This window comes from Budorcas taxicolor, chromosome 13 (assembly GCF_023091745.1).
Source record: "Budorcas taxicolor isolate Tak-1 chromosome 13, Takin1.1, whole genome shotgun sequence".
Taxonomy (NCBI): domain Eukaryota; kingdom Metazoa; phylum Chordata; class Mammalia; order Artiodactyla; family Bovidae; genus Budorcas; species Budorcas taxicolor.
Window position 1 is genome coordinate 36,206,980 of NC_068922.1, and position 20,129 is coordinate 36,227,108.

At 37.3% G+C, this 20,129-nt stretch overlaps 1 protein-coding gene across 2 annotated transcripts in view; it reads left to right on the forward strand.

Moving 5' to 3' along the window:
* MPP7 (MAGUK p55 scaffold protein 7) overlaps window positions 1-20,129 on the forward strand; it is a 227,844-nt gene that overhangs the window by 160,453 nt on the left and 47,262 nt on the right. Inside the window, exons 6-14 of one of the 2 annotated variants that reach the window (XM_052650871.1) lie at window positions 2,111-2,242; window positions 5,223-5,304; window positions 6,206-6,291; window positions 10,115-10,189; window positions 10,382-10,578; window positions 11,041-11,105; window positions 18,215-18,235; window positions 18,342-18,353; window positions 19,328-19,369. In XM_052650871.1, the coding sequence (XP_052506831.1) occupies window positions 2,111-2,242; window positions 5,223-5,304; window positions 6,206-6,291; window positions 10,115-10,189; window positions 10,382-10,578; window positions 11,041-11,105; window positions 18,215-18,235; window positions 18,342-18,353; window positions 19,328-19,369 (712 nt within the window). The remainder of the gene's footprint in view (window positions 1-2,110; window positions 2,243-5,222; window positions 5,305-6,205; window positions 6,292-10,114; window positions 10,190-10,381; window positions 10,579-11,040; window positions 11,106-18,214; window positions 18,236-18,341; window positions 18,354-19,327; window positions 19,370-20,129) is intronic. The other variant, XM_052650870.1, reaches the window with a different exon arrangement.

Sequence of the window (20,129 nt, forward strand, 5' to 3'; positions counted from 1 at the left end):
TACTCAGAATGGTCAGATTTAAACTAATACTGTAAACTATTGGATCCTGAGACAGAGCTAGAACTCACATAGCTGCTGGTGGGAGTGTAGCTGGAGCAACCTGTTTGTCTCATCTGCCTGTGTTGAATGACCCAGACATTATACACTTAAATACACTTAACCCAAATTTGTGTATCTATGCATCAACAGATATGTGCATAATAGAATTGCTTTAATAGCCAAAAGTGAAAACAACCTCAGTGTCCCTCAGAGGCATAATGGGTAAAGAAACTATGAAATATATACACGTTGGAGTGCTGCACAACAATGAAAACAGATGACTACCAGTAACAGCATGGATGAATCTCACTTATTAGCAGGAAGAAGAAACATCTGCTTATGATTCCATTTATGCAGTATTTAAATAGAGGTCATGGTGACTAGGAAGGAGCATACTTAGGGGCCCCTGGAGTTCTGTTAATGTTGTGTTTCTTGCTTGGGTGATATTTACAGGGACATAGACATTTTTGAAGATTCACATTTCAGTATGCTTATGAATTATTATAGTCAATAAGGAAGCTTATAGTCAATAAAGAAACCATTTCTTTGCCCTCTTAAGAGCTTCTGTTTCAGCAGATAGCAAACATATACATAAAAACATAAATGTGGTTAAAAGTTATGAGCATATATTAAAGCAAAGAAGATGGTGCTATGAGATCAAGTAACCTGGGGTTTGCTTTTACATCAGATGTTTTAGTCACTCCTCTAGAGAAAGAGGCCAGTTATATAAGCTGAGTGAGGAGGACAGTGGAGATGAGGTAGGGTTGAAGACAAATACAAGACTACAACATGCTTTAGAGTTTGAGTTTGCTTTTCATCCCATGCTTTTCATTCACGGACTGTATAGTCCATGGGGTCACAAAGAGTCAAACACGACTGAGAGACTTTCATTCACTCATTCTTCAACCCCAAACCAGTGTAGATTTACAGGAGTTATTAGTAGACCAGTTACATGATTTGCTCTTTTAAGTTTCAAAACAATCACTCTGGCTCCACTGTGAGTCATGGATTTGAAAATGAGCCAAAGGTGAATGCAGCTGGACCAGCTGGGGCTTCAGGTAAAAATGCCCCAGGTGAAAAATGATGGCATTGATGATCTAGACCAAGGATATGCCAACTTTTATGTACAAAGTGTGTGTGGCTTCTATTCAGTTTCACCATTGTAACACGACAGCCAACGTAAACAAACCATACGTCAATGAATGAGTGTGGCTGTGTTCCAACCAAGCTTCATTTACAAACTAGGTGGCATAGTCTGCCAACCTCTGCCCTGGACTAGAGAGAAGATAACAAGTGTCAGCATACATGTTAGAAGCAGATTTAACAGGATATGGGCTGGATGTTGGGAGTGTAGCCGAGAGGAGAGGTTTCAGGGATTTCTAAGCTTCTGGCTGGAATAACTGGTGGATCATACTGATGGGGGAACAGATCAGTTAGAAGTCTAGACCCAGTCACCCCAAATATACTGATGGGTCACGTTTTTCTCATCTTTGATCTCTAGTGACAATGCAGTTGTTTTGAGAACTTTTACCACCATAACAGTCATGACTAGAAATACCTTTTTTTAAAAATACGCATTAGTCACCTGTTACACCAAACATTAAAAAGTGAGAATACCACAGAAGAATGAAAACTCGTTGGTTGTATTATCAATTCTTTTTGTATTTTCTGCTAATAGAAGGAAAGGGAAAAAGAATAAATGCTTAGTTTCCCCAGTCTCCCGCTGGCCCATTGATCATGTATTTATAGCCTCATTTTCTCCCTCCCTTCAAAAGTAACCCTGCCACCCCCTGACACACACACCCCCTCCCCAGCTGCCACCTTTCTAGGATGAACCAGAGGATACACAGCTTAGAAGGTGCCTTATGCTGATTCTTCTTGTCCATTAGTGACCATGGAGGGCTGCCTCTGCTGTTCTGCAGCCCCCTTGCCCAATTTGTAAGAGGTTTCTTTCCAGATAGTTGCATTATTATCGTTGCTGTGCCACAACTAGAACATTGATTTCATTTTCCTCACAGTTGGGTGTGTTTAGGGTTTTATATTGAACACTTTTCACCTTTGACTTTGATAGGCTTTGCTCTCTGTGCATGACACTGTGGCTCAGAAGAATTATGATCCTGTGTTGCCTCCTATGCCCGATGACATTGATGATGAGGAAGACTCAGTGAAAATCATCCGCCTGGTCAAAAATAGAGAACCACTGGTGAGTTTTGGTCCATCTTTTTTGCTCAGCCAAGAGTGGATACCATGATAAAGACCAGTCTGATGGGTGCATATCATTTATTCCTCTCTTTAAAATATGCTTCCTCTGTGTCTTCAAACTCAGAAATAAATGGAGCATTCACATCTAAAGGAGATGATGAAACTGGCATTCTTTTGGTTATAAATAGCAATCTTTTTAAAGTGTTAGTGGTTGTCATTTATAAGGGATGACGTGACATGCACCAACTGCAGCTGGTTAGAGATTAAAAAGTGCAACTGAAAATAATCGCTTATGGCTTTTCTAGAAATGGATTGATTTTAAAGTGATGGGAAATTAACCAGGAATCTGATAGTTCAAAATGTAGATGTTTTTGCACCAGGATTTAGGTAGCTCTGCGTCATGTCCAGGGCCTGTGGTAGTGGGACAGTGCCTCCCACTCACCCCCTTAAATCTTCCTTAAAAGGCAAAAGGAACTTTTTGTAGTTAAAGATCTTGACGTGGGGACCGTCTCTTGGATTGTCAGGTGGGACCAAGATAATCATAAGGGTTCTTATGAAAGTGAAAGAGGGAGGCAGAAGGGTTAGAGTTAGAAAAAGAGATGTGATGATGAAGCAAGGGCTGGAGTGATGAGACCAGGAGCCAAGGGGTGCTTTTGTACAATGCCACATGGAATGTGCCCTTGTTTTATTGGGTTTTGATCTTATTTTCATGCAAGTACATTGCACTAAGAATACTTCAAGGAAGTGTGCTCATAAGGGTTTGGAAAGCAATATGGAAATAGAAAATCTTCAGGAATGTAGGGATCAAGAAGAAGATTGAGTTAAGTGCTATTAATAGTGTCATGTAGAAAGTGAGACACCATTTCTCATGTTCATGTTTTCAAGGATCAGGAGAATCAGTAGATAGCCAGCATTTCTGTTCCAGGGTCCTATCTATATTGATGCATAAATATATTTCAGGGCCTTTAACAAGTCCTTGAAGTGTTGAGTGCTTTCCGTTCTCTGCATATTCTGAAAGTGATCCCTCCAGCTGTGACTTGAAAAACCACTTGTGTGCCAGTGACTCCCAGGTTCCATTTCTCTTACAGATCTTTCTTCTAATCTTTTAAGTTTGTATGTCCATCATTCTGCCCAGTATCTCCATTTGGATGTCTGGTAGGCATCTCAGTCTTCACGTGTCCAAAAGTCAGCCAATCTTTGTCCCTGAATCTGTTCCACCCTGTGGTTCCCCAGTGGACAGTCTCATCTTGCCAGTTACTCAGCCAAAAGCCATAGCATCTGACGTCCCACAGATAGTGTGTCTCAAGGGACCCAGCTGCAAGTCTTCCCACAGCCTTAGATGCCCTGGAATCTATTCACCACTTGATGTAGCGACCTGACCGGCACATTCAAAGAGGGAAGAACTGATAATATGCATCTGCAAAAGTAGTATATTTATAACCTTATGAATACAGGGTTATAGAAGGATTCAGAAGATTATTAGTTTTGAATGATAAGGTTAGAAACAGCAGTTCTGTTCAGTTTGCTTTAGATAAGTTCTGACTTTGCTACATACTAGTTGTCTGATCTTAGACAAGTCATAACCATTTGTCATGCAATTTCTCATCTACAAAAGATAGATAAGTAGTCTTAAATTAAACTTAAACTCTGGGAGATGGTGGAGGACAAAGAAGCCTGGCATGCTGCAGCCTATGGGGTCGCAGAGTCATACACGCCTTAGCAACTGAACAACAATAAACAATTTTAGATTACTAGACCTTTCTGATCATTAGGCATACTTTAGTCAGTTTGAGACACATTCTTAAAGAAAGTAAAAGTTGATCTAACTACACTAATTAGTTGTAGTAAGAATATTACAATTCCAGTCATCTTGGCTATAAGCTACCTGCAGAAAATACCAGGAATTGGACAGTCTAAGGTTTATAACCATGGAGAGGTACTCATTCAAGTCTTCAGCCTTGAGGGCGTGTGTAGGTGATTAAAAATGCCACAAAATCATCCTAGCATGGAGTTTTTTAATTTTTTGCTGTTATTAGGTATGTATTTGATAGCTATCACATATAAAATAAAATGTCATGCATAAAATGCTTATAAAACAAAACTAGGAATCCTTTTATAATATCTATTTTATAATACTGTAAATAAATGTGTTCATTATCAAACTTCTTTTTGTGGGGTGAACCTTGCCCCCACCTAATGTGCTTCTCTCCAGCTGTGTGATGTGACATAGATGGTTTGTCTAAACCACTGCCAGTTTCTTGGAAGAAAGTCATGAAGAGGCATTCAAAGTAACCATTTGTGCTTGCTATGCTGACAAAAAGTGTTCAGTTGATTTGCTTCTAAACACCCATAAATGAAGAATTTCTGGATTCTTTTTGAAATTATTTCCTAATCTCCTGCCAGAATGTTAGTTCCATTTGTGCTAAGTATAATCCTAGTTCATAAAAACTAGGAGTATCAGATTTTTTTTTTTCTTTCCATTTTGTTTATTATCATCTCTGAGTTTGTTTACTGTAATACTGTAGTAGAAGGGTTGCTGAACAAAAGGTCAGGTGGTCTGGGTTTTAGTTTTCTAGTTTATTTTCTATTCACTTCACCTTCTCTATGTACATGACCTTCTTACAGGGCTTCGGTTAAAGATAAAGGGAAATGAGGAAATACTGTCAAAGTGTAAAAACAAATAGTATTCAAATGTCAGGTTCATAATGCGAAGAAGATATTTATATACTCCATAGTATTGAAGGGAATAAAGATTCAAAAATTTTTGGACTGTGCTGAAAACCTTAGATGATATATGCTGTAGAAGACTGTGTGTTTAATGATGAGTATTTGTGAGGTGCCTGACATGATATCTGTTCCTTCTGCCTCCTTTTAATATTTTTGTAGCTGTTTTTACATTTTCCAGATAAGGTCCCTATTCTGCCCTCTTACCACCCAGTATGTGCATTTACCCACAAATACTGTTTTTTGTTTTTTTTAAGGGAGCCACTATTAAAAAGGATGAGCAGACCGGGGCCATCGTGGTGGCCAGGATCATGAGAGGAGGGGCTGCAGACAGAAGTGGTGAGAGGGCACACGTTCGGCGGGTGTGGGCGAGTCACGCGGGCTTTATGTGTCACATTTCCGGTACATAACTGAGAGGATAGCAGGATTTAGACAGTACAACAAAACAGCAATAAGGTATTTTTCTCTATGTTCAAATGTGGTTATTGTTCAGTTGCTAAGTCGTGTCTTGATTTTTTGCGACCGCATGAACTATAGCACCCAGGTTTCCCTGTCCGTCGCCAGTTCCTGGAGCTTGTTCAAACTGATGTCCATTGAGTCAGTGATGCCATCCAACTATCTCATCCTCTGTTGCCCCCTTCTTCTCTTGCCTTCAATCTTTCCCAGTGTCAGGGTCTCTTCCAGTGAGTCATCTCTTCACATCAGGTGGCCAAAGTATTGGAACTTCAGCTTCAGCATTGGTCCTTCTAATGAACATTCAGGGTTGATTTCCTTTAGGATTAACTAGCTTGACCTCCTTGTTGTCCAGAGGACTCTCAAGAGTCTTCTCCAGCATCATAGTTCAAATGAACCTACCTATTTAAATAAATTATAAATCTCATTTTGCTTTACTGTCTTCACTTCTATGGGCTTCCAAGGTTATAAGACTTATTTCAATGTTTCTGATTTCAAAAGTACTACTAAAAGCATGCAGCCTTTAAAAATACTATTTTGAAGATGAAAGTAATGTGCATTTTTAGAAAAAGACTGAGATGCTGGTGCTGTTCCTTTGGCAGAGTTGTGAGGTTGTGGTCTTAGAGTCGTTCTCTGGGGGCTCAGCCTCTGAAACCTGAGAGGCATGAGCTATGTTGCCCTCACAGGCACTGCGGGACCACACGGCGCGTTCAGTGTGGACACAGTCACAAACCATGGTTTCTTTTGTAGGTAATGCTGCTGGTTTTCTGAATTTGCTTTTTCTCAGGTCTTATTCATGTTGGCGATGAACTTAGGGAAGTGAATGGGATATTGGTCGAGGATAAAAGGCCTGAGGAAATAATCCAGATCTTGGTAAGCTGAAAATTTATTTTAAAATTGCCATGAAAATGAAATTGAATCGCTGTGTTTCAGACCTGGTAATGAACACAGGATTTGGATTCGGCAATCCAGGATTTGGATCCTGATTCTATTAACTTAATCCCTTGGAAAATACCTTCATCTTTTTATTGCTTCCCTGTATTCATCTAAGAAATGAGAATAAGAAGTAAATCTCTCACTGGAGCGTTCAAAGATTCAACGAGCTCCTGTAGGTCAGGAGTTTGACAGGACCCGTCCCAAATTAGGTCTTTAATACACATTGCCAGTGATACATTTATCTCTGGGGCCTGTATTTTCCAGGTATATAAAGTAGTGAAACTAACTTAGATGTCGTAAGTCTAAAATGGAATGAAACTACTATAGGCCTTGGCAATATAAATTCTCAAATTCATTTGTTTATTTATAAGGACAAAATAGAGATTATCCCTGTTATGTATAAAAACATATTATTAACCTGTCAAGAGTCTTGGTATCTCAAAACAGACCTCAGTGTATATGAAAATTTAGTAAATGATTAAGAGAGCATTTTGAGTGTGAAAGGAGTGTGAAAGGAGTGTGAAAGGAGTGAGATTGTTTCATAAATGGTATTGGATTAATTGATTATTCAGTTAGAAAAATAGTCCTTATTGTACAACTCACACAAAACTAGATTCCCCCAAATTAAGTTTTTAAAAAGATCATTGTGCTCCGTCATGTCTGACTCTTTGTGACCCCATGTACTATATAGCCCACCAGCTCCTCTGAGGAATTTTTCAGGCAAGAATACTGGAGCAGGTTGCCATCTACTCCAGGGAGATCTTCCCAACCCAGGGATTGAACCTGCATCTCGTGTTTCCTGCATTGGCAGGCAGATTCTTTACTATCTTTTTCTTTTCTTTTTTTTTTACTACTGTGCCACCTGAGAAGCCCCCATACTATACTTGATCTTAGCCAAAATGCCAAGAAAAAATTTCTGACCTTGATGTGAAATTCAAATAGATGTAATGACTAGAATGGAAAAATTTTTCTACAGGAAAAGATGCTGTACATAAAGTTTAAAAGACAAATGAGGTTATAGGCAAAATATTTTCAATTTATATGATTGAAGGCTCATGTTGTAATGTATATGAGAGTTCTTAACAATCATTAAGAAACAAGCAGTTATAGAACAGCAAAGCATATGTACGGACAAAAATGACCAAAAAACATGATGTCTGAAAAATATTGGACTGATGGTTATTTAAAAGCTTGATAATGCCTAGAGTTAGCCAGATTACAAGGAAATAATGTTTATATGCTTTTGTTTGGTAGGATAAGCTAATAGAATCTTTTGAGCTGGCTATCTGAAACTATCCACTCTAAATTTGTGTACTCTTTAATAAGAAATTCAGCTATTGACTTCCCTGGCAGTTCAGTGACTAAGACTCTGCATTTCCACTGCAGGGAGCATGGGTTCAATTCATGGTCAGGAAACAAAGAAAGATCCCACATGCCATGCAGCATGGTCTCACACACATACACACACACAAACACAAAAGTATTCACAAGAAATTCAACTGTTACAAATTAACCCTAAGGAAATAATTTGGCAAATGTGTATAAACAAGATAGTTTAACAATATCTAGAAACTATTAAGAAGGTTGCACTGATTGAATAATTGTTCATCCAAGTGATGGATTATTGTGACGTGTTCACACTGGCTGATAGACCTTATGATTTAGTAATAACAGTAGTACTAGTGATTGCTTACACTGATTGAGCCCTTAGTGATACTGTTGTAAGGGCTTTACATAAATTAAAACACATGCACAAACTAGACGAATGGGAAGGGATTATTGAGAAGACTTGCTTTCTTTCTACTTTCTTTCAGTATTCTTGGTAAGATTAGTGAGTTACTTTTATGATAAGCAGTAGCAACCATATTATCATTTTGAAATTACTCCTTTATGAAATTCTGATATTTATGCTGTTAAACTCCATTTTACCTGAGTGTCTAAGCTGCACTAGAGTTGCTTCCATATGCTGACAAAAACTGATTCTATTCTCTAAAAAAGTGAATTTGTTTACAAAACAGAAACAGAGTCACAGATGTGAGAAACAAATTTATGGTTCCCAGGGGGCGATGGGGGAGGGATAAATTGGGAGGTTGAGATTGACATATATACGCACTGCTATGTATAAAATAGATGACTGATAAGGGCCTACTGGAGAGCAAAGGGAACTCTACTCAATACTCTGTAATGACCTATATGGGAAAAGAATCTAAAAAAACGAATAGGTGTATGTATAACTGATTCACTTTGCCGTACAGCGGAAACTAACAATATTGTAAATCACCTATACTCTAATAAAAATTTTAAAAAGTGAAAAAAGGCTGACTCTATGAAGCTTTTCCCATCTTGGCTTTCAGTGACTTTATGCTGATACATTAAAATTGGCTATGGTGGGAGTATTCACACCATGGAAATTGACAGACAGTACTAGTCGGGGTCTTTTTAACCAAATGGTGTCCTGGTTACAGCACTTGCTGATGGTGAGCCTCAGAGAGGTCCATCTTCTTCTCTCCCTCCCTTCCTGTCTCCACCTTTTCCTCTTTTCTTCCATCCTTCATTCCTCTTAAATATGTACCAGATATTTAGAGCTTTCACAGAGCTTACAGTTTAGTGGGGGTACAGACATTAGGGCTTCCCTGATAACTCAGAAGGCAAAGAGGCCACCTGCAATGAAGGAGACCCAGGTTCCATCCCCTGAAGAAGGGAATGGCAACTCCAGTATTCTTGCCTCAAGAGTTCCATAGACAGAGGAGCCTGGGGTCGCGGAGTTGGACACAACTGAGTGACTAACACTTTCAGTACCTTTCATGTTCACTCGAAACATAACTAGTTTGATCAGTAAAACTTGGAAGCGATTTCTTCAACAGACATTCAGAAATAATTGTATAAGTAATTATATAGATCTGGTTATGACAAATGCTAGCTAAAAGAAGGGAAAGAATGGTATAAGAGTGTGTTAAGGGAAGACCTACTCTTAAAAATTGTTTTTTTCTGAAGTATAGTTGATTTACAATGTCATGCCAGTTTCAGATGTACAGCAAAGTGATTGAGTAACACACACACATATTCTTTTTCAGATTCTTTTCTGATACAGGATATTGTAGAATATTGAGCAGAGTTCCCTGTGTTAGACAGTAGGTCCTTGTTACCTACTGTTGTGTGAGGTAGTCAGCAAAGAATTGTGGGTATTGTTTCTTGTTTTCATTAAATTAGATAATCTTTTCATCTTTTAATTAATCTACATCATTTGGTACTTTACTTACTAACCAGAATCTTATAGAGATGAGTGTTCTTCATTATTTTTCTGATGAACCTTGCAACTGATTGAGTCATGTATTTATAATCACATTACTGACAGTTGTAGGTATTTTGTCCCTGAAAATGAGGTCCTTGGATGTGAAGGTCTGAGCCTCACACGCAGTCTGTTCTTTGCATTTAATCTCGTCTGTGTAAGACACTGTGCACATTCTCGGCCTCTATTTTGAAGTAACATGGATGGTAATACATTCACTGGCGTTTTTAAAGTGCACAGGAGGTAGAAGTGGATTTAGTGGTTAATGTTTTTTAACTTATTTGACAAACTTTAGCACTTTCTCACATTACAGGAATTTCTACAAAAATAGTTTCCTTGGTTTGTTTTATCTAAGAGTAGAAAATCCCAAGCGTGTAAATTTGCAGACTTATTTCATTTTCTACCTATTTTAGTTCCTTTTTCTTTGGTGCCTGAGGTTTTCTTATAACACTTTCTTTCCTCTGATAACAGGCTCAGTCTCAGGGTGCAATAACGTTTAAGATTATACCCAGCATCAAAGAAGAGACACCGTCGAAGGAAGGCAAGGTAATCATTCCTTAGAAATCCTTTTTCTCTCCCCCCAGGAGGAACTGATGTTTTTCCATTCAATACATATCTTTTTTGTCTCAGCAAGTTGACCTTAATATTCTGTTTTTTAAATAAATCAGAGTTAGAAGAATACTGGCCATTTCACATTTACTCTGATATTTATTCATCGTAAATGGAACTCTCTTCTAGATGTTTATCAAAGCGCTCTTTGACTATGACCCTAATGAGGATAAAGCAATTCCATGTAAGGAAGCCGGGCTTTCTTTCAAAAAGGGAGATATTCTTCAGATTATGAGCCAAGATGATGCAACGTGGTGGCAAGCGAAGCATGAAGGAGATGCCAACCCCAGAGCAGGACTGATTCCCTCTAAGCATTTCCAGGAAAGGTGAGTTCCTGGCGCAGAATCATGGCCTGTCTGCAGCTGACCTTTTGTTCCCTGCAAAATACCATTTCAGCATAGTTGTGATAAAATAAGCCCTGAAACCTTGCCTTCGAAGCCTTTATCCCTCAGGTTTGGGTTTCTGTTTTGTCTAATGAACTATGAATAATGACCAAAAATAACATGACAGTCTCAGGTCATATTCACTTTTTGTTATGAAGCAAATGGAAAATAGCACATTAATATCTGAACCTGCATTGATGTGAAAGCTAGAAGAAAAAAAAAGTGATTTCAGAGTCGGGAGAATTTATAAAAATTTGGAAGTTAGAGGATTTATTTCTTAATTTGAGTAGATTGCATTGTATTCATTTTTACCTCCAACTTTCCATTTTTTCTTAAGACTTTTAGTATTTTGGTATTTGGATCTGTCCTGAAAATTGATAGGCATATTGACCTTCTTTTCCCCAGGAGACTGGCTCTGAGACGACCAGAAATATTAGTCCAGCCCCTGAAAGTTTCCAATAGGAAATCATGTAAGTTTGTTAATAAGAATGCAGAAAACCTAAACCTTGCTGTTTATTTTTGACTATTATAGCAGGTGTTTGTGGTAGAATAAGAGGTCCTATTATGTACGGTAACTTTTGGATCATTTCATAAGAACCAACAAGTAAGAAATTCGTAATTGGAAAGGCAAAGTGAATCTTTTGAAGAAAGGGGTCTTTGGGGTTGTTTATAATAAACCCATGACTCACTCTTTAAGGAAAAAAAAAAGATTGGTACTCTTTTTGTTTTCTGAATTTAGGTATTTTATATTGTAACCTAAAATGCATCTCTTATTTCTCTAAAGCTAAGAGGTTTGGTTCAGATAATTCTTGGTAAAGATTAGAGGGGAAAAAAAAAATCCATCATTTTCTTGGGCACAAAAGCACTTGTGCCTAAAACAGTTGTTCTTGTTCTATTTTGTTCCTTGTTTGTTTTGACATCATAGTAGCTCTGACCTTCACCCTGTCTGTTCAGAGTTATTACCAGACTAGATTAAAAGAAAATAAGAGTAAGAAAAACAAGGATGTAGGATTGCTGGAAGAGATAATGTGGTTTTTCTTTCAACCTACCCTTCTCTCAGCCTCTTTTGACTTCCCATCTCCCACCTCTTACAAGTCCCCAGCTTGTCTTTAAATGTCCTGCCTTATCTTCTTTGTTTCATGGTTCTAGGTATTTTAAGAGTTTAAAAAAAGCCCTTTGTTTTCAGCATAGAAATTGTACATTAAAAGGTGAAATGAGCAAATAAGCGGTCCTGGAATTATACACCAACATCTGTTTTTGGTATCGCTGCGCTTTCACATCTCCTGTTATGTCTGTCAGTTAGTAGGAGCATAGAGCCCAGGAATCATGTTAGAAGGGAGCCAAACTGCAGTCGAGTATAAATCTCACCAGCAGGCCTCAAGCGGAGCACTGATGCAAAAGCCTGCTTGTTCTTGCTCTGTTCAGTCTGGGCAGAAGGAAAAAACCCTTATCGTAGACAGCCACGTGGACTGTGACACTGAGGGCTTCAAGTTTAACCAGAGTGTGTTGCGTTGTTCAACGTGATGAATTTTCACTGGGAGCACATCCAGAGGAAAGGAGCTTTGAGGCCCCTACCTGACTTGCTCTCTGAGGGACTTTTGAATTTGAGGGCCTGCACACTTCTTATACATGTGGGACAAAACATGTGTAACCTCAAAGTGAAGTATATGTGATTCTACTCAAATCTGAATGCATACTCAAATTGGCTCGAGTTTTAGACAATGTAGAAATGTACAATTGGTTATAATTATGAATGTTCACTTACGTAAAATTTTTGATAGATGTATTTTTTTTCTTTAAAGAACTGTACAAAGTAGAGAGGTTGTCTTTTTAATAGCTCTGCCCACTGGTTTCGGTATAAATGTTTGTGAATGTAAGAGGGGGGGGTGTGTGTGTGTGTGTGTGTGTGTGTGTGTGTGTGTGTGTGTGTGTGTAGAAGCACTAATCATAATGGAGACTTTTTGTCTTTGAATGTACATAATTTCTTTTATATGTTAATACTGTAGTATCTGAGCTGAGGACTTGTCTTTATGGAATGTGGAGGACCTTTCATGCTTTTTTTCCTTTTCTTCTTGTCTCTCTTTTTTTTTAACCTAGATTTTGATTCACTGAGAGATGCATTGTTCTCATATTTAGGTGTTCCTTATTTTTAAATAAAAATAAATCTGCTCAATATTAGCTGAAGTAAATCACTAGCATATAGTAAATATAGCCTTGTTCAGAGAAGCGTTATATTTCTGTGAAAATCAAATAGAAAGCCAATGTCTTTATTCTCAAAAAATTGAAATTCCATTTGAAATTTCTTTGAATGTTGTCTCATAAACCCCTGAACTCAAAAGTTGTGCAAAAATCATTGCATTGGATCTGAACATTTTTAAAAGCATTTAAAAGCACTTTTGTTTTGTAGCCTGTGTATTTGAAAATGACTTTTTTTTTAATGTAACAGAATCTCATAAAAGCCATCTGACTCAACACTTCCTGGACTTCAACTTTTGGTACTTAGATTGTTGGAGTAGAATATTCATGTTTTCATGCCCTTTGCTGAATTGTAGAATAATACTATGAAGAAAAGCAGAAAGCTAATATAAAGTCTTTTATTTTTATATTTCATTTTATTGAAAAAATCTTCTATATATATTTTATAATCATTCTATTTAATTACATTGAATAACATATAATAAGTTTTAAAGTTTCTGATTTAATATAAAATTTCTAGAAGAATAATCTACCTTGGTGTTTATAAATTTATGGAAAAAACTCATGTTTATAAAAATTTTCCTCACAAAATTTCACAAGGGCATGTAAAACCTAGGAAGATAATGGTTAAGGCATGGAATTTAGAAAAATGACTAGTCTAAAAATGTCAAATTAGCCAGTTAACTTTTCCACAAAGTGATTGCTTTTGCATTACTAGTGTTTTACTCTTTATTTTAGTACACTTTATCACTGAAGTGTGCATGGAGGGAAAGTTTGTGGGTAATGGCCCTGGTACTATAGGGGTTCAGTTAGTGTGAGTGTAGAAGTCAAGAAGGGTTGGAGCATCCCAGGGTTGTGTTATCTCTGCCTTTGTGTTTGTGCTAGAACTCTAGTTCCTGGCTCCATTAGACCCAGAATAAAGTAAATTAATTTTATTCTGAATAAAATTAGAAGACTTCTTCAGGCTTTACAACTGCCATCCTTATATGCAAAATTCTGAGTGTATGTGGTATTCAACCTTGATGCTTATAGTTCCTCTCCTTCAGAATCCACGTATATCTAATACATATCCAGAAAAATGGGCTCCTCAAACAAAATAATTTGCTTCTTACACATTCTTTAAAACTAAAACACGAACTCTTAAAACTAAAACATTCCTAAATCTTAGAAGTTTGACATAACAACTCATCTCCTCCTCTTCCACTTCCTCCTCCTCTTATCCAACAAAGAAATTTTTTAACTTTTTATTTTATATTGGAGTGTAGCTGATTAACAATGTTGTGATAGTTTCAGGCGGACAGCAAAGGGATTCAGCCATCCATGGACTACATGTATCCATTCTCCCCCAAACTCCCCTCCCATCCAGGCTGCCATGTAACACTGAGCGGAGTTCCCTGTGTCATACAGTAGGTCTTTCCAACAAAGAAGTTTATTTAGAATTCTGTCTGCTTGCCTTCCCTGCTTCATCTAATGCTAGGCTGTCACATGATGAATGCTAATAATAGACAGAAGAACAGAGCTGGAAGGCTGACAGGTGCTCTTTGCTGTGATGAGGGTTTATTTAGATCGTTACCAGAAGGACACAGGGTGTTTGGGGCTGAGTACAAGCACATTTTATGTCTCCAGGGGTACAGAGGGTTAGGTATCCTGACAGACGACTTGGCAGCTTGCGATACTTGTGTCGATATAATTTAAAGGAACTATGTTTCTTCTGTCAAAGCTGATTTTTATAGTTCATTTGCATATGTAATGCCGTATGATGTCACCTAACTTCTAAAAAGAAATACGAATTTCTTTGATTGCTTGAAATATTATTTGTTCCCTTTCTATTGAAACATAAGTATATAAGTTAGGAATTACTTCTTAGTAGCATAAACTTTAACTTCAATTTGATGTCATTTATATTTAAATTGAGTCTGTGTGGGATTCAGAAAAGACTCTTATTCATGGAGTCTATTTTACTGCAGAATGTTCAAGTATGATATTTATTTACAGTGCTTATTTTCCTGTTTTTAGTTATCAAAGTATAAATACCTGAATATTTCTAATAATGATGTTGAATATTAATGAAAATATTTTCTTTTACAAAATAGCTTTAATAGAATTCCAGTTATAAAAACACAAAATTGTACAACTTACTGACTTTTTAAAAGTTAGAAGGTAGAGACACAAAATATTTTAGAATTTGTTTTAACCAATGTTGATTGTTATCATGTGGGTAAAAAAGAAAACATTTAACTGCAGTCAAAGGGTGTCCATTGAAATAGAGTCACCAGGTTCATTCAAAGACAAACATTTTGTGAACTGAAGATCACAGTCTACTAGCAATAAAATTTAAACATTGAGGAAAAGAGTGAATTCATTCACATGGTACCAGTGATCTGGAAGGCCAAACATTTGAGAATAAGATATATATGTATATATCATTACTCTACAGGCTGTTGTAACAGTACTTTCCAAGTTGAGTAAGCCCCTTCTTCCTGGCATCTTAGATAATGTTTATTTACTGTTTTCACACAAACATTTAATTCAGAAATTAACAAATAGATTACGTTCTTAAGTTTGTGTGTCTTAATACTTTGTCACACACTTTCTGAATATTGGTGGGATTGTGTGTAAGAGAAACATAGGTTTTAAAAATATGGGAAATACTTTTTTGCCCCGACGCCTTTTGGGAGATATCAAAGATCAGTTTGTGTAGACAGAGGTGTAGATGAATTAAGTTGTAAATTGCACATCCGATCATGAGATAGTTGAGGTGAAGACCTTTCTTGTTGTTGCTTAGTTTTCATCTCAATAAATTGTGATCTCACACACATAAAGATAAGTCTGTCAGAGTGTATGTGTTTAGCTTTTCCATGTGAGAGATTCTCAACCATATTGTCTTTTGCCGTTCATACAGGTAAGAGAGTTGACCAGCGGTTAGAGGTCTGCTCTGTGGTCATGGATCCCTGCAGCCTTTAGGGGAGATTACAGTGAGGGGTGAGCGGTCTGAGAAAGCAGTTTCTAGAGCAGGACCTAACTCTGCCCCAGAGAATATCCCATCAATACAGACGCAGTTTCTCCACTTGGCAGGAGCATCTCATGGGTCCCACTCTGGTAACCTCCAGCAACAAGTCCATCCTGCCGGGGATGCAGTGCTTTTCCTTCCTCTGAGGACATTGCTCTCTCTCATTGTGACCTTGGTCTGTCTCTCTGCTGTGCTTTTTATAATTGTTGCATCCTGCATGTTGGTGCTCAGTGATGTAGAGTGGACTCTTGCTGCGGCTGGGAGAGGAGAAGGCCCTTCCCTGGCTCCCCTGGCAGGCAAACACCTACGAGGCTGAGGATTCTGGGTGGGCAGAGGCTGGAGCAGTGGAGGGTGGAGGGAGGTAGTCAGGAACCTTGACAGAAATCTGTTATTTCCAGGGACCTTTCCCTTGACTTACGTTTCCTAGTTCGAAGCTCCAGGTATTAAAAAGTGACTTTTGGTGTGATTGCATGGTAATTCAAAACTCAGACTCTGGAACTGGACTGCATGGGTTCACATCCTAGTTGTGCCACTTATGAGTGACTTATCCCTCTCTACCTCTGATTTCCCATCTGTAAAATGGGGATAATACTTCCAGCCTCATAGGGTTGTTGGAGAATTATGTAACGTTATGCGTTTGATGTGCATCCAGCAGTGCCTAACTGAAGCAAGAGTCCTGCAGCTTACCCCAGCTCTCTTCTGAGATCCACCTTTTCCTCTTTGCTTTTTCTGCTGGGTTCTATTAAGCATGATACTTGCTGTTGGATATTTACATGTATGTTATGTCATGCTAAAGATACCATCTCTTCCTATTTTGGAACTGCAAGGAGGAGATGTTCTTTTGAGATTTTATACAGCATATTTAGGACCTCTTATTAGGGGTTTCCCTGGTGGCTCAGAGGTTAAAGCATCTGCCTGCAATGCGGGAGACCTGGGTTCAATCCCTGGGTCAGGAAGATCCCCTGGAGAAGGAAATGGCAACCCACTCCAGTATTCGTGTCTAGAGAATCCCATGGACTGAGGAGCCTGGTGGGCTACAGTCCACAGGGTTGCAAAGAGTCGGCCACGACTTAGCGACTTCACTTTCACTTTCACTTTTCATTAAAATATGAAATGTACATATGCTGCATATATTTTAAGTTACAGATTTTATTTTTATGTGGATGGACTTGGTGTTTTAATTTGTGTGTGTGTGTGTGTGAGAGAGACATGGCTTTTTATCATCTGATTTATGTAATGTGGAGTCTTTAATCGAGAATGCAATATTCAGTCTATCTTATTGTGTATTATCACAAAGTACACTCTGTTGAACAATCTATTAATGCTTTACAGCAGAAATGTCTGAGATCACAGATTGGTCAGTCTTTAACATGGCCTGTTTTTATTTCTACTTGGATGTTGGGCTTGGCTATCCTGTGTCACATCCCTTCCTTGTTTGTTTTCTAATCATTTGTTTTAGATGCACTTGGTATTTCAGAGCTCCTAAGAAATGAGGATAAATAAACTCACAACTTGAGTGACTCATACTGTAAACCTGAATAGTAAATAATTTGCTTGTCATCTTGGCAAATGACTGTCCCAATAAAGCTAAGGCAGTTTGAAGACTCATGGGTATTTGAAAAGTAAAAATAAGATGTTGTGCACACTTTCTCCAAAGTGTTTTCTTTGGCTTCTGTGCTGTCCTGTGAAGAGAAAAACGAGCAGAGAGCTATTCTGATTGGTCCTGTTCACTCAGTAAGGTCAGGTAGCAAAACATCTCCTGCCTTGACTTGTGATTACAATGTTCTTCTGTTAAATATCCAGTTCTCCCTCCTCCATTAACTGAAGAGCAGTCTCCTAGGTCAAACCTAACTCATAATGCCTTCTTATTAGTAACTTGAGAATTATTTCAAATTACTTCTTAAAATACTTTTCATCCTGTAATATAGACAGAGTAAAAATAAAGGGTTCTGTCTGACTCATTTCATATCTATAATAAATTGACGACAGTTGTCAGGATATTGTTACCTTTACAGGATATATAGACACTTTAAGGGCAAAATTTGTTGCTTCAAAAATGTTTACTTCTTTTTACTATTTTCATCATGAAATATCCTTAGTTCTAAATAGTTTAGAAATAGAACTGTGCCATGAAAATTAATATAATCCGCTTATAGAAGGTATTTTTAAGAAATGCTGATGGTTTTTTCCGGTTATTTTCCCTTTTGGGTGTTTAATAAACTATATGAAGACTTTTGTGTTTTTACTGCTTAAGTGTATACATTATTTTTAGACCATAACTACAGTGTAGTCTAAAATGTAGTTTTTCAGATTCTATCTTATTATTTTGAAATATTTAAAATACATTTGTTTTTTCCCTTTGGCTCTTCTAAGATGAGGAGACAGTTGAGAGTGGTAGGTGGATTTTTTTTTTTGTCCCTTGGGTGCAGTATCGTCCTACTTTAATTGTATTTTCTGCACATTTAATCATTTCCTCTTTTTCTTTTTTTGTGCTTCTCAGAGGAAATTAAAGGTACATGTATACAAGTTTCCCTGCATAGTCTAGTAATTTTGTTTAGTGCACATATGTAGAGGATTAAATTGACCATAGTAAGCAGTTTATATTTAAAAGATAATTGTACATCCTAACTTTCATCTTGACATTATAGTACCCGCAGTCATGGTTGGACTTTGTTTTAGAAAGAAATGTACACTTTTTTTTTTTTGCTTCATAAAGCAGCAGTATACATAGTATTCTAATGTAGTACATTACTTTTATCTGTAATAGTCTCAAATAAAGATAAATGAAGAAAACAGTGCTATTCATATCTACTGACAGACTTATTTTTACCTAAGGATGTGGGGAGCGTCTTCTTAACTATTTAATTTCTGCACAGTTTGTGCTATTAGTCTTAGAAGTATATTTGTGTAAAGATGAGAAGCCTAAAATAGTTAGGACCCCACTACTTAAACTAAAAACTTAAGATTTGCATAACCCAGTATTTGTTTAATTCTTGTCAATAATTAATAGCATATGTTTATTTTAAAATGTTTTCATCTGTTCATTTTTTTTTAACAAAAGAAGGGCTGTGTCTTCATTTTAACCTTTCTGTCTACTCCAGTGAGCCAAAATAAGTGCTATATTTTACATATTCTCAAAGAGCCTGATTTACAAAAATAAATTTACTTTGGGGATCAAGTGGTATAATTTTCTTGATTGATAAAATATAAATGTATCAGACAAGTCTGTTAAAATGTTCTTGGCACTGCAATTAAGGCACTTCCAAAGAAGTGTGAAAAAAGAATTGCATGATGTTTCAAAATGTTACTGTAAACTTAAATATAAAACAAAATGTTTTATGTTTAAGAGTAGCATTGTGAGGGCTGTTCTTTGGTGTGCTCTATGATTGTTTGAAGTGATTTATTTTTTTGCATCTGTGGCTGGGCTTCTAACTGTTCTGCTTTGTTTCTTGGCTTTCGTTCTGTCTGCTCTTACACTCCATCCAGAAGATGCTGAATATGGTGATATCAGCAGTGGAACCTATCTCGGTGAGCAATTAGTCATGGAAGAGGAGTTCTTTCTTTCTGTTGCTTTCTTCAAACCCATTATACTGTTTTGTCTTAAATTAGCATATTTACATTAGCGTGCTCTGCTATCAGTCAGAGGTAGCATGAACCTTTATTTTAAACTGGCTCAATTGGTTGGACACAAAGGTATTCAAAATGTGCTTTGGTTTATTATTCAGGAAGCTTCCCAGATGCTCTGTTTTTGAAAACCGTGGTAATTTTTTGGTAGAGGATGACAAAGCATCTATGTGTGCTAAGTAAGTTTATTGAATTAGTTGTGTCTGGATTTCTCTAAATTATCTAGCTAGCTGTAAATTATTCAAAACTTCTAAATAACTTGCATCTTCCTAAATAACCGTGGTTCCATTTTCTAATGACTTATTATTCCTATAACCCTCACCCCCCCCAAAATACCCACTGATCAGCTCCCTGTACAATTAAAGTTTATGATTAACTTGCTCCTCTGTTTTGGATGGAAATTTTTCCACTTTGGAGATGCCAAGGGATGTTATAAGCAAAAGTCAGGATATCCAGAGATTGTTAAAGCCTTCAGAGTTATCTTCATCTCAATTTAGACCTTTCCTCGCTCTGCTGTGTGTTGGAACACTGACAAATTCTTCACTTGCAGTCATGAGGGATAGTGGCATGGAAACTCAGTTTGAGAGAGAAGTCTTTCAATCTCCTTATTTTAACGTTAATATTTAGCAATGTTTATGTACATGATGATAATATCTCTTGGTTA